Source organism: Mustela erminea, chromosome 8 (assembly GCF_009829155.1).
Source record: "Mustela erminea isolate mMusErm1 chromosome 8, mMusErm1.Pri, whole genome shotgun sequence".
Taxonomy (NCBI): Eukaryota; Metazoa; Chordata; class Mammalia; order Carnivora; family Mustelidae; genus Mustela; species Mustela erminea.
The window spans coordinates 17,853,596-17,865,405 of record NC_045621.1 but is presented as its reverse complement, the minus strand read 5'-3'; the positions used below and the strand labels follow the sequence as shown (position 1 = coordinate 17,865,405).

The 11,810-nt window shown below is 40.3% G+C and overlaps 1 protein-coding gene across 1 annotated transcript in view; it reads left to right on the top strand.

Annotated features, from left to right (window-relative positions):
- The first annotated feature begins 2,505 nt into the window (after positions 1-2,505).
- DYTN (dystrotelin) overlaps positions 2,506-11,810 on the top strand; it is a 49,129-nt gene continuing 39,824 nt past the window's right edge. The window contains exons 1-4 of the mRNA XM_032354612.1: positions 2,506-2,551; positions 6,303-6,377; positions 9,021-9,222; positions 11,469-11,554. Coding sequence (XP_032210503.1) covers positions 2,533-2,551; positions 6,303-6,377; positions 9,021-9,222; positions 11,469-11,554 — 382 coding nt within the window. The 5' untranslated portion in view covers positions 2,506-2,532. The remainder of the gene's footprint in view (positions 2,552-6,302; positions 6,378-9,020; positions 9,223-11,468; positions 11,555-11,810) is intronic.

Genomic DNA, 11,810 nt, shown 5'->3' with positions numbered 1-11,810 from the left:
AGCATTCACTAAAACATCCCAACGCCCCCTATTGCCAAGATATAATGGAACATAAAACTTACAAATATGATTTCAACTTTAAGTCTCCAACACTCAAAAGACATAGATTTCATGTGAGATAAACTTACTCTCTTCCCACACTGTCTTATCTGGTCCCAGAAAGTCAATATAATTTATATAGGAGAAGGCACATGACGGGTCATTTTCTCCCCTCTTCTTGATCCATTCTAATCCCACTGTTAATCCATTTTTCATTCTTTAAAATGTCCCAAGTTTGTTTTTTAAGAAACCGATAGTATGATACTAAAACTTCTCTTAAAGAAAGGAATACATTGGCTGTCTTTGGATATCATACTGACTTTTGAAAACTGATTTTTATTATGAGACATTCTGGAGTGGATTAGTGACCAATTGTCATAATTGTTTTAAATGCTTCAGTTGGGACCATGGACTCCCAGACATTCTGGCTTTCCAGGGCACAGAGAAGTAGTATATTTATGAAGTAATATACCTGTGCTTTGGGTTCTAACGCTTTTGAGAGACATTAAAATCAGCTCTTTACTTCTCCAGCACTCTGAAAACACTAGTGGTAAAGTTTTAATACATTTGGTTCATTAGACACCATTTTTTATTTATAAAATACTAGGATTCCAAAAGGTTTATTTTTAATCTGAATTTCTCAAAAATAGAGACATTTTCAGACGATACTAAAAACTTCAGAGGAAATATGCACAAATCATTACCATTTTGAACATTTGCTTTATATTTTGTGCCCTTTAAAAATGTGTAGCAGTACCTCTGTATTTATGAGAGAATTAATCAAATAAATTAGATTCCATTTCTAGGTCACTCTTATCTGGGATGGTTAGTAAGGTGGCCATTACCTGGGAAATGGAGCCCTTTTTACCATATCCTGATCTCTATGGCAACCCCTACTATCCACAACACCCAGAAGATGCTTTACTTGCCTCTCCTACACATGAGAGTAATACAGAAATAGCCCGTTGAAACAGAGATGTAGGAGTGGCTTTAAATTATTCAAGATCTTTATTACTAATGAATGCACTTTTGTGAGGCCTTAAAAAGGGTTGTAGCCTCAATGTCACTGCTCTGCATGAAATTGCTGGGCAGTCAGAATAAGTCATCAACTCTCCATAGGAGTGCCACATCTGGAAATCTGTTATTACTCAACTTTTCCCTCTTCCAAAACTGCCGAGTAACCTATATAGGCTGTTTGGCTAACCTGCTTCCCAGTCAAGTAAAAAAGGTAAGGAGCTGGCGAAGAGGCAAATCAATTTCATCTCTGGCTGCACTGTGGATGGAGCAGGAGGCTGGACCCTCCTGCACCCACCTGGGGGCTTTGGGGAGAGCTCAGGGGAGAAGTTTCTACACCAAAAAGAGTTCTGATCTGATTGTCCTTGCTATAACTTTTCAAAACAAATCTTACTTGGATATATTTGGAACCGTCCTAGTTTGGGGCAAGTCTGGGATTATCACTTGAGCTGCCATTTTTTTAAGTAATGAATGTAGTCAGTTTTTGTTTGTAAAATTACCATTAATTCATCCCTTCATTGGAAGAGGAGGAAAGTATGATTGAAATTTAATTATCATGTGACTTTTAAAAACAGTTTTCAACTGCTTATGTGAAAAAATGTTTTTTCTTAGAACCGTGGAAGGTTTCTCATAGCGTAACCCATTAATCCAATCTTTTTGTTGTCAGTAAAAAAATATATATGTACATACATATACATATACACATGGGTAATTTGAATAATAGTTACAACATGAAACAACAGGTGACTGACTACTTTTTTTAAAAAAGATTTATTTATTTATTTATGTATTTGAGAGACAGCACAGAGGGAGGGGGAGAGGTAGAGGGAAAGGAAGAAACAGATTCCCCACTGAGCAAGGGGCTGGATCTCAAGACCCTGAGATCACGACCTAAGTCGAAGGCAGACACTTAACCGACGGAGCCACCTAGGCGTCCTTGACTACTCTTCTTAAAATAAAACATTGATAGAAATCTGTGTACACACACGTATATATACATATATGTGATAAGGTGTTCAAATGGATAGTATCTGTCAGGAATTTAATATGTAGATTATTTAGCATAGTGCTGTTAGAAATTTAAACATTGAGAGCTTCAGATTTTGTGCTTAAAGATTCAAGTAAGTTTATATTTTTTTGAAGTGAGATTAAAATTACAATGCCTCAACAGTTCCAACTATTCACTATATTAGTTTCAGGAGCTGCTCGCAGTTTCAGAGATACAGCTCCAAATCCCCTCGAGGATATAAGTGTAAGAGGCATCTAGCCCCACATTCCTTATTTTTATCCTCCCAAGAGATTACACAGGCTCCCTGAACACCTTTTATTCATCGTTCCGCAGGTGAAATGACTTTGCCTCGTTGTCATTTTGTTCTCCCATCTTCCCCCTTCCAACTGCAAAACCTTTTGCTTAAAATATTGGTTTATTTTCTGTTGCAGGGACCCTCTTGCCATCTGCCCTTCCAAGAAATTCCTGAAATGGACCCAGGTAAACAAGGTGAGTATCATTCTCAAGTTTCTGAGCATAGTTTGTAAACAAAAAATTGAGGCCCAGATGTTCTATTTTCAGACTTCTGAGGTGCAAAACAGGGCATCTGGCAGAAAAAGAAACTAGTGGGTTATTAAGAAGATTTTCTTTCTTTTCTAAACAGAAATTTGTAATATATGGAAGAGCATTTGGTCTGTTGTCCCGAAAGCACCAACAGGTACTTAGCAAAAGACTTGTTCTCGATACAATTACACCTTAAATTACTACCCAAATACACAAAAAGTAGCTTACCTAATTTTTGTATATCTTCATGGTTTACTGTTAAAATGACATCACTGCAGATATTTTAACATCAGGGGTAGGTTCACAGTACTATGCGGGCCCAAAGTTGGGTGAAAGGTCTCACAGCTGTCACTGTATAAATATTTGATAACTGGGTATGAAGGCACTAACTCTCCTTTCTACCAATACCTCTGAATGCCAGGGTAAGCCCAGGAGTGGCTTGTAATTTTTTTTTTTTTTACAGATTTTATTTATTCATTTGAGAGAGAGAGAACATGAACTAGGGGGAGGGAGAGGGAGAAGCAGACTCGCCTGCTGAGCAGGAAGCCCAATGCAGCGTGGAGGGTGCCTGGACCCCAGGATGCCGGCATCGTGACCTGAGCCAAAGCAGACACTTAACTGACTGGGCCACCCAGGTGTCCAAGAACATGCATTTCTAACAAGTTCCCAGGCGATGCTGACGCTCCTCACCCAGAACCACTTTGAGAATCACTGGCCAAAAATCTATTTTTGGATCATCCCACCAGAGATGATAGCCTGTTCCTTAGAGTCTCAGAATCTGTAGAATCTGTAGAAAGTGACAAAATAAGAATCATTTAAAGCAAAACATGTTTCCCAGTCAAATTGCTTTCATGAACAAGACCATATGTAGCTTGGATTATTATTTCTTTAAGCATCTAAAACTGCTTTCTGCCTACTTGTGGGCCTCATACATCAAACGACTTCTTCCTTTCTTGAGTTTTCCCCCACCAGCAGAAAAGGAAAAAAAAAAAGTCCTTAGGAAGCAAAGCTGGTAGTGAATCACCTGGGATGCTCATTCATTTTCCACATTGTACTCGATCACAGCTTGCCGTGTTATGCTGCATAACTGCGTCAGGTGACACTGCAAAACGTAATTTGACAGGAGTGCCGTGGCCAGATGGTGCGGCAGGTACAGAATCGCTCTTGCACCAGCGGCAGCATCTGGGAAAACCTGCAGAGCCCGAGTTTGCTGACTCTCTGGATTCATTTGGTGCATCTGAGAGGAACCAGGGCACAAAAACTGGCCAATTTCCAGGAGGAAAGAAAATGTTGGGCATTACAGTTCTGTAAAACTATTTTCGCACCATTCTGGCTACTCTCGATGTGTTTTCCCTTCTCCAGATAGAGGGCAGAGGTGTTTCTTCTAACTTCTCCATAGTCTAATGTTGGCAAGCTGAAAACTGAAAAGTATTTCCAAAACATAGGGAAATGTTAAATAATAAAAGATTAAGAGCAGATTGTAGCTTATTTGATATAGTTGCATCTGTTCAAAAAAAAAAAAAGAGAGAGAGAGAGAGAGAGAACTAAGATGTAAAGTGTTCTTAAGATTGCTTATTTAATGACATTTTTAGGCACATTCACCTGAAGTAAGTGTCTTCCAGTCATGGTCACATACCAATCATTGAATTAGGGTATGTTCCGGGAGAAGCTTTTGCTGTGCTCTCACTCCCCAGGTGTGGATCTGAACTGGTTTGACGCCATAAGCCCCTCAGTGGGTTAGCACAGTGCCTGGTACTCAATCCCCACATATATAACAGCTAGGACTTTTCCGCCACAACACTTCAGGGAAAGAAACATTATTTTCTAAACCAAAACCAAGTCTTTGTAGCTTGGTATGAAATTTAGACTCAGTTAAGTTTGGGAAGGAGCCATTCCTTAAACACATGATAAAAACCTTTTCAGGTTCCTCCACGGAACATCTGATCTGAACTATTCAGGACTTCCTGTCCAGGCATCAGCCCCTCTCCCGCTTCAGGAAAGAGACAGCCATAGCTAGAGTGACCCTGAAATCAAGATTGGCTTTCCAAGCAAGGGAAGTCCAGACGGCGTGTATGGGGCAAGGAGGAGGAACTAGGAGAGGGGACAAGGTTGTGGACACAGAAAGTGGGGGATCGCAGTGGTATTTATGTCAAAAACCTCTTCCTCAGTCCATCCAGCCCCCATTCAGCCTTCTTCTGTTGAACCAGTGCACCTGTTCTGCTTTGGAAGAACAACTTGCCCTTGATCTTGGTCCTTGAAACTCTATTAGTATTGAGTCAAACCCCCATTTCCATGAATAGCTTTAGTTCCTTGATGGGCCTTTCATACAAAGGCCTGGGTGGGCTGACTCTACAGAGGCCCCTTAAACACAAAGAAGCTGTTCAATCTTCCAAAGGAATGAAGAGTTTAGACCTTGGAACACACACAGGAAGGGACACGGAAAAATTGCCTCTTCATCCTCTAAATTCTCCCATTTCTGCAAGAATAAGAAATTAAAATCAACATAAATTATCCTGCCACATGGATGTGAATGGATGAAAGCCACTGGGCAGGCCCCTTGTTTGTGTTTTGCTGTAGGGCTTGCTTAGCAGGAGCTAAAGGGCTGCCTGTGTTTCTACTCACAAACATGTCTCCAGCACACATATCTACTTATCTGATGAAGACAGTGAAGATCAAATAGTAAACTAATTTCCCCAAAAAGAAAAGGAACTAGTTATGACTCCAGAGCTTTCTCTTCTCCACCACACTGTGAAAGGGATGGGTAAATACTCAGGACCCAGTAAGGGCTCAGAAATGTTAACCATTGTTGTAGTGTTCTCGGTGGTGGTAACTCTCAAAAGAAGGTATAATAATAATTCTTTTCTGATCGTAAAAATAACGGACACTCTCCATAAACACACTGAGGTGATATCAACAAGTAGAATGAAAATAACTCTACAAAGAATTCGAACAACCAGAGATAACCTCTATGAACCATTTGATAATTGCCCTGAGAAATTAAGCTCCACGTGGCAAGGATTCGTATCTGTTTTGTTAACTGCTATATTTCAAGGGCCTGGAATCATGCTGGGACCACATAGTAAGAGCTCAATAAATATTTGCTGAAGGAATGAATGGATGGAGAGCTTTTGTGTCATTTTCCTATATGCATAAATTTTTGTGTGTACATCTGACTAGAATTTATTTACAAAATTGACTTCATATTCTACAGAGTTTTTTTTTTTTAATCCTGTTTGACTCACAAGGCTGTTTCCACTTTTTAAAAATATTTTCTTTGTTTATCTGAAAGAGAGAGCATGCATGAGTTCTGGGGGAGGGGCAGGCAGAGAGAGAAAGAAAAGCAGACTCCTTGCTGAGCAGAGAGCCCCGATGCAGGGCCAATCCCAGGACCATGAGATCATGACCTGACCCAAAGGCAGAGGTTTAACTGACTGAGCCACCCAGGTGCCCCAAGGCTGTTTCCTTTTTATATAAAAAGTTTAGTAGACTCAGAGGATGTCCTGTAGGGTCACTTGCAGCCTAGGACACTGCAACCACTATTTTTTGTTCCCAGGTAGGAAAGAAAGCTCTAGACGTTTTCCTCACCAGCAGAAATAACAACATGGCTACCTACATGATCCCTAGGATCCCTTCTCTAATGTGGGATTTATCTAATGAGATGGTCCTTTATCCATGATATTTCATGTTTTCTTTCCAGATGCCCTTAACAGTATTGAGAATTCCATTTACAGAACAGCCTTCAAATTACGATCAGTGCAAACTCTGTGCCAGTGTAAGTACAGAATCTCTTTAAAAACTTGAAATAATCTGATCCTGATGTCTGATGTAAAATTCACAGAGAAAACAAGGACTCCCCCCCATGCGAGCGACTGCTAGCTCCAGAAGGCTGGGTCTATGCATTTACCCTATTAGTAGCAGAGATGCTGGAATGCGAAAGGTACAGCCTTTGTGCGCTACCCACGGGTAGCTTCACTGTCCGACAAGAGAAAAGAACTTGTGGAAGAGGTTTTAAATTTTTCTTTGTTTTTCCTACTTGGTTTCTGGACATTTTTTATTTGTTTCCTTTTCAGGATACCAATATTGACACAAAATAAAATTATGAAATTAGTTTAGAATCTACACGTGCAGATTTAAGCATGAAAATTAAAAATTCCTTCTACCATGTAAGATTTGCATCTTGAAGCCATACCCCTCTATTTGAACATGCAAAAGTTCATTCAGCTGAATCACCCTTGGGCCACAAATCTTAAAACGATCTCAAGAATTCCCTGAGAACTGCTTTTTTGCATTAAATTTATATCTGGTTGAATGCCATGATTTTCTTTTCCTATATTATTATCATGGGCAAAATAAGATAAAAATACAGTAAAAGTGTTTATTTAGTAAAAATTCTTCAAAATGAAATAAATTGGGTTCTATGTATGAAAAACAACAGGGATTCAACCTAAAGTTATTGATTTCTAGTAAGTACTGAGTTGCATTAAAAAAAAAATTTCATGTGAAGTGATTTATGACATTGATCAGATCAGACCTTAAAGAAGTGTTACACCTATGACATTTGTCCTGAAGATTGCAATTTTTGTCATAGTTTGCCTTCTGCCTAATAAGTTCTTTAGACCAGTGATTTTCAAATTGTGCTTCACAAAGTGCCTAAGGGTAAGAGTTCAGCAGGAAAGGAAGGAGAGACAACTGAGGGAGAGACAAAGGACCATCTCTTCCACCAACGCAACTCGTTTTCTCTATTTTCCGAACTGCAAAAGGGCCCTTTGAAGAAGAGACTCCCAGTTTAAAAAAAAAAAAAAAAAAAAAAAATTTTTTTTTTTTTTACAAATTCACGTATAACTCTTACTTATTATTCCAGAGATCAATAAAAGGTGGAATACGCTCACCAAAAATTTACCCTCGATTCTGCTATTTTCCTGGGGAATTTCTCCCATCGAAGAAAGTTAGTGGCAAATGTTCTTGTAAGCCTCCCTCATGAGTGCCTGGGGTGTGGACTAACCGTCAAATTTGAGGATATACCTTTTTGAACTTTTTATCACCCCTGGCATTAGAACTTGGATAATACTCAGGGGGAATATTAACAATACACAAAACCAGTAGTTCACAGCTCTCCCCAGAAGAGAGATCCAAACAGTGATCGGAAAACAAGAAAGTCCCAACGGCTGAGATAAAGCACACGGTGAGCTCCAGGCGGCAGGATCCCAGGGCCCCGCATAAATCTTGCGGGCAGACGCACGCACACCACCGTCATCTGCTTCGCTGTAATACAGGACTCGCCGCGGAGGACAAGAGCGCCTTGTGTACAGCGCGCCGGCCAACGTGATGAGTTCTGTGACTGAATAACGATAAAACAGTTTGCACTTTCCACCACCTGCAGCCAGGTTTTTACTAAAGTCACAACCTAAAACCTACTCCTTGCTTCTGCACGCTCTCCCTTTGAAAGCAGGATCAGAGAACAAATAAAAAATTTTATTATACTTGCTAGATTTCTTATCTGTGAGGCTGATTTACGAAGTAGAGAAAAGCGCCGGGTTTTATCATTCCACAGACTGAAGCATTTTCAAGGCCAGCAGCTCTGGGCGCCACTGACTTCCTCATCTCTCAGATGGTGCAAGTGGGTGTTTATTAATCGGGTCTGTTATCCTCTGTCTGCAAGAAACCATAGGGTTAGCTCTATTTCATTCTTCCTTGTATTCATTGCCTTGTAAAATTTTTAGGAGGTGGTAAAAAAAAAAAAAACATAAGAAATAAACCATTATTTTTGGTAAGCAACGTTCGCTTTATTAAGTGCCTTTCCTAGATAAAAATACCGATGGAACCAAGACCAACAAAAAGAAATATCACTGAGCCAAGGGCGGACCCGAAGAGTCTGATAATTCAGCAACTGCACTTTTATAAAGATCACTTGTTTTTTAACTTGGGCAATTGCATTTTAACACAATATTCCTTCTGGACAGAAGGCTGTGGACAGGGAAAACTATATTTGAACACGAAAGGTAAATTTGCTCAATTCACTTAATCAAGAGTCAAAGAACTGTTTTCACCACTTCTCAGCACAGTGCCCTAACTTCCTTAGAAGGCTGCTTTTCAATTTTCTCACTTTTTTTCCCTTTTCAATGTCATCCTGCAAAGCAATATCCTAGAGGTTACGTTGGGAATAATGTTATAACTAGGCTTTCCCAACAGATGCGCTTTTCTGAAATCAAATCTGCCATCCCCCTAAAAAGGTCTGAATTCTACACAAGAGATATTCATCCAAATAGTGGTCATATTCTAATTCCCTTTAAAGAAAATAGTTGCTATTTTAAAAGTCTTAATTAAACACTAGAAGACATTTGCTTTATTTGAAGCCTTTATTTGAAGCCTGTGTTCCTATTGGAAAATAAGATAATTTCCTATTTGCTTTCCGCAGTGGACTTGATGGACAGCTCTCTGATTCAGCAAGTCCTCCTCCGTGGCAGCCTCTGGGAAGCGAGAGAGAACCCGCTCCCTGTGCAGCAGCTCTCTCGGGCTCTTCAGGAGCTTTTTCGTAGAGTCGTGGTGGACAAACCAGGACAGGTGCATCCCAGAGCTTCAGAACTCACTCTGAGCCTTCTCACAACGATGTATGACAGGTGAGGGTGTGAAGGTCATCCTGTGACCTCAAGACAGTGTTTAGTCACCGCTGGTCATTGGCCCGCCTAGTGTCATCTAAGGTCTGCTCAAGGTTTGTTACATAAGAAAGCTTCTTTGTTTTCCACAAATGTATTATTCATTCAGGAGGGGGAGGAAGAAGTACATGTTTATCAGCTTCACTAATACAAATGACCCGTGAATAGCAAAAAGGGAAAAAAATCCACATGACTTCTGTCTCACACAAACTCGTTTCCACTCCGGAGGCATGCCCACCTTTTGCGAAGGTGGTTATCTAGCTATGCATACAAAAAACTAAGAAAACTTTTTTCTTGGGTCCCTGGTAGCTTATTTCTTATAACCAATTACTGGTTTTTGTTTTGTTTCTCAGGTACAATAAGGTTGATAAACCTATGCATGCGTGGCTAACCGTTGTCTTAGTCTGTTTGGGCTGCTGCAACAAAAATACTATAGACCGGGTGGCTCAAACAACAAACATTTATTTCTCACCGTTCCGGAGGCTGGGAAGTTCGAGGTCAAGGTGCCGGCCTTTTTCAGTGTTTGATGAGGACCAGCTTCCTGATTCACAGAGAACTATCTTCTTGCTGTGTCCTCCTGTGGTGGAAGGGGTGAGGGAGTTCTCTGAGTTCTCTTTTACTTAATTTTTTTTCCTGAGTTCTCTTTTATAAGAAGAGCACTAACCCAGTTCTTGAGGGTTCCAATCTCATGACCTAATCATCCCAAAGTCCCACCTCCAAATTCCATCACATTGGAGGTGAGAATTTTGACATGTGAATTTCAGAGGGATCCAAACATTCAGTCCTCTGCACCTGTAAGCCAATTTAGACCATATCAAAGGCTTAATTATGCATGCCCCAAAGTAAATGATGTGTGTGTGTGTGTGTGTGTGTGTGTGTGTCTGTGACTGTGTGTTCCCGTGGCTCTTGGCTCTTCTTCTGCCGCACTTCATTCTGTTTTCCTAGGGTGGTCTTGACCGAGGAGGGCTCATCTTTTAGAATGCATTTTTAAAAATCATAGTAAATATAAAACATTTGGAAAGTGCAGAAAAGAGTAAAGAAGAAGGAATGTTACCCCAAATCCTGCCTCTCAGAGGCAAGCACAGTTTAGCCATCTGGCAAATTCCTAGTGTTTCCTTTTTTAGTTTATTATTTTTTTTAATCACACAAATAATATATAAACATGTTCTCAAGCTATTTTTTCATTATTTCAGACTCCTTAAGCATTAAACTTTTTAAAAAAGATTGTATTTAGTTATTTGTCATAGAGAGAGACTGCAAACAGGGGGAGTGGCAGACAGAGGGAGAAGCAGGCTTCTTGTTGAGCAAGGAGCTCAATAAGAGACTCGATCCCAGGACCCTGGAATCATGACCTAAGCCAAAGGCAGATGCTTAGCTGACTGAGCCACCCAGGTGCCCTTAGCTAAGCATTAAGCTTTTGAGGAAGCACCTGGATGGTTCAATTAAGCTGAGTCTTGATTTCAGCTTAGGTCATAATCTCAGGATCGTGAGATCGAGCCCCTCTTTGGGCTGCACTTTGAGCTTGGACCTTGCTTAAGATTCTCTCACTCACTCCCCATCTGCCCCTCCCCGCACCAAAAAAAAAAAAAAAAAAAAAAAAAAACTTTTTTTTTGCGAGAAAAAACACCTCCAACATTAAGCTTTTGACCATCATTTCTAATTTCAACCCCTGCTTCTAACAATCTTCTTGCCTTTGAGGCATTGTTTGGCAGGCTTGGATCTGCACAGTCAGTGACCAACAGATGATTAGGCTCTAAGTGAGGGCCTGTGAGCTTGTGGATCTTTTATGTACATGTTTCTGTGCTTGTATCTTTGTTTGGTTTCTAGGTATGTGCATCCTAAGGAAGTGACACTGCCTGCTCCGTGAAGACAGGGTGCATCCCTGTTTCCCCAGGGCCCAGTGCAGTGCTTAGCACCAAGAAAGCATCCAATAAATATGCGTTGGGCACATGAATGAATGAGTGAATGAATAATGAAAAAATTTAATTCAATTTTTAGTCTGCCAAAACCTAGATATAGGAAAACAGACCACGAAAAATATGAACTTAAAAAAAAAGAAGAAGAAAGAAAATAAAGAAAAAAGAAGGAAAGTGTGAACTTGGAAAATGATGTCAGAAGTCTTTGTTAATAGTTAAAGTCTTTATAAGGTAACTTCACCCAGAATCACCCTGCCTTTCCCATTCTTGTCTCTGTGTTTTGTTGCCATGTAGCACAGGAACGGGTTTGCTCAAGCTTGTGCCTGCAGCTGCTGCCCTGATTGCTTTGTCCGGGGACAGCCCTCTTACAAAATACAGAGGTAACTCACCGAGGAGTTTATCAAGTGTAGTGACCTCCAAATCTCCAAAGCACTATCTTCTTCACTCATTCCTATTCCCCTGCCATGTGGCTTTTCTTCGATACGCAGTCAGCATGAAGAAAGTTTTCAAGGTGTCGATCTATTCTTTCTAATTATTCATAACCTGGTCGTCCTCGCTATTTATTTGTGTGGGGATTTTTCAGGCACAGAAGTAGTTATTATTCCTTTAAAGACCGGGACTCTCCTCACAATGCCA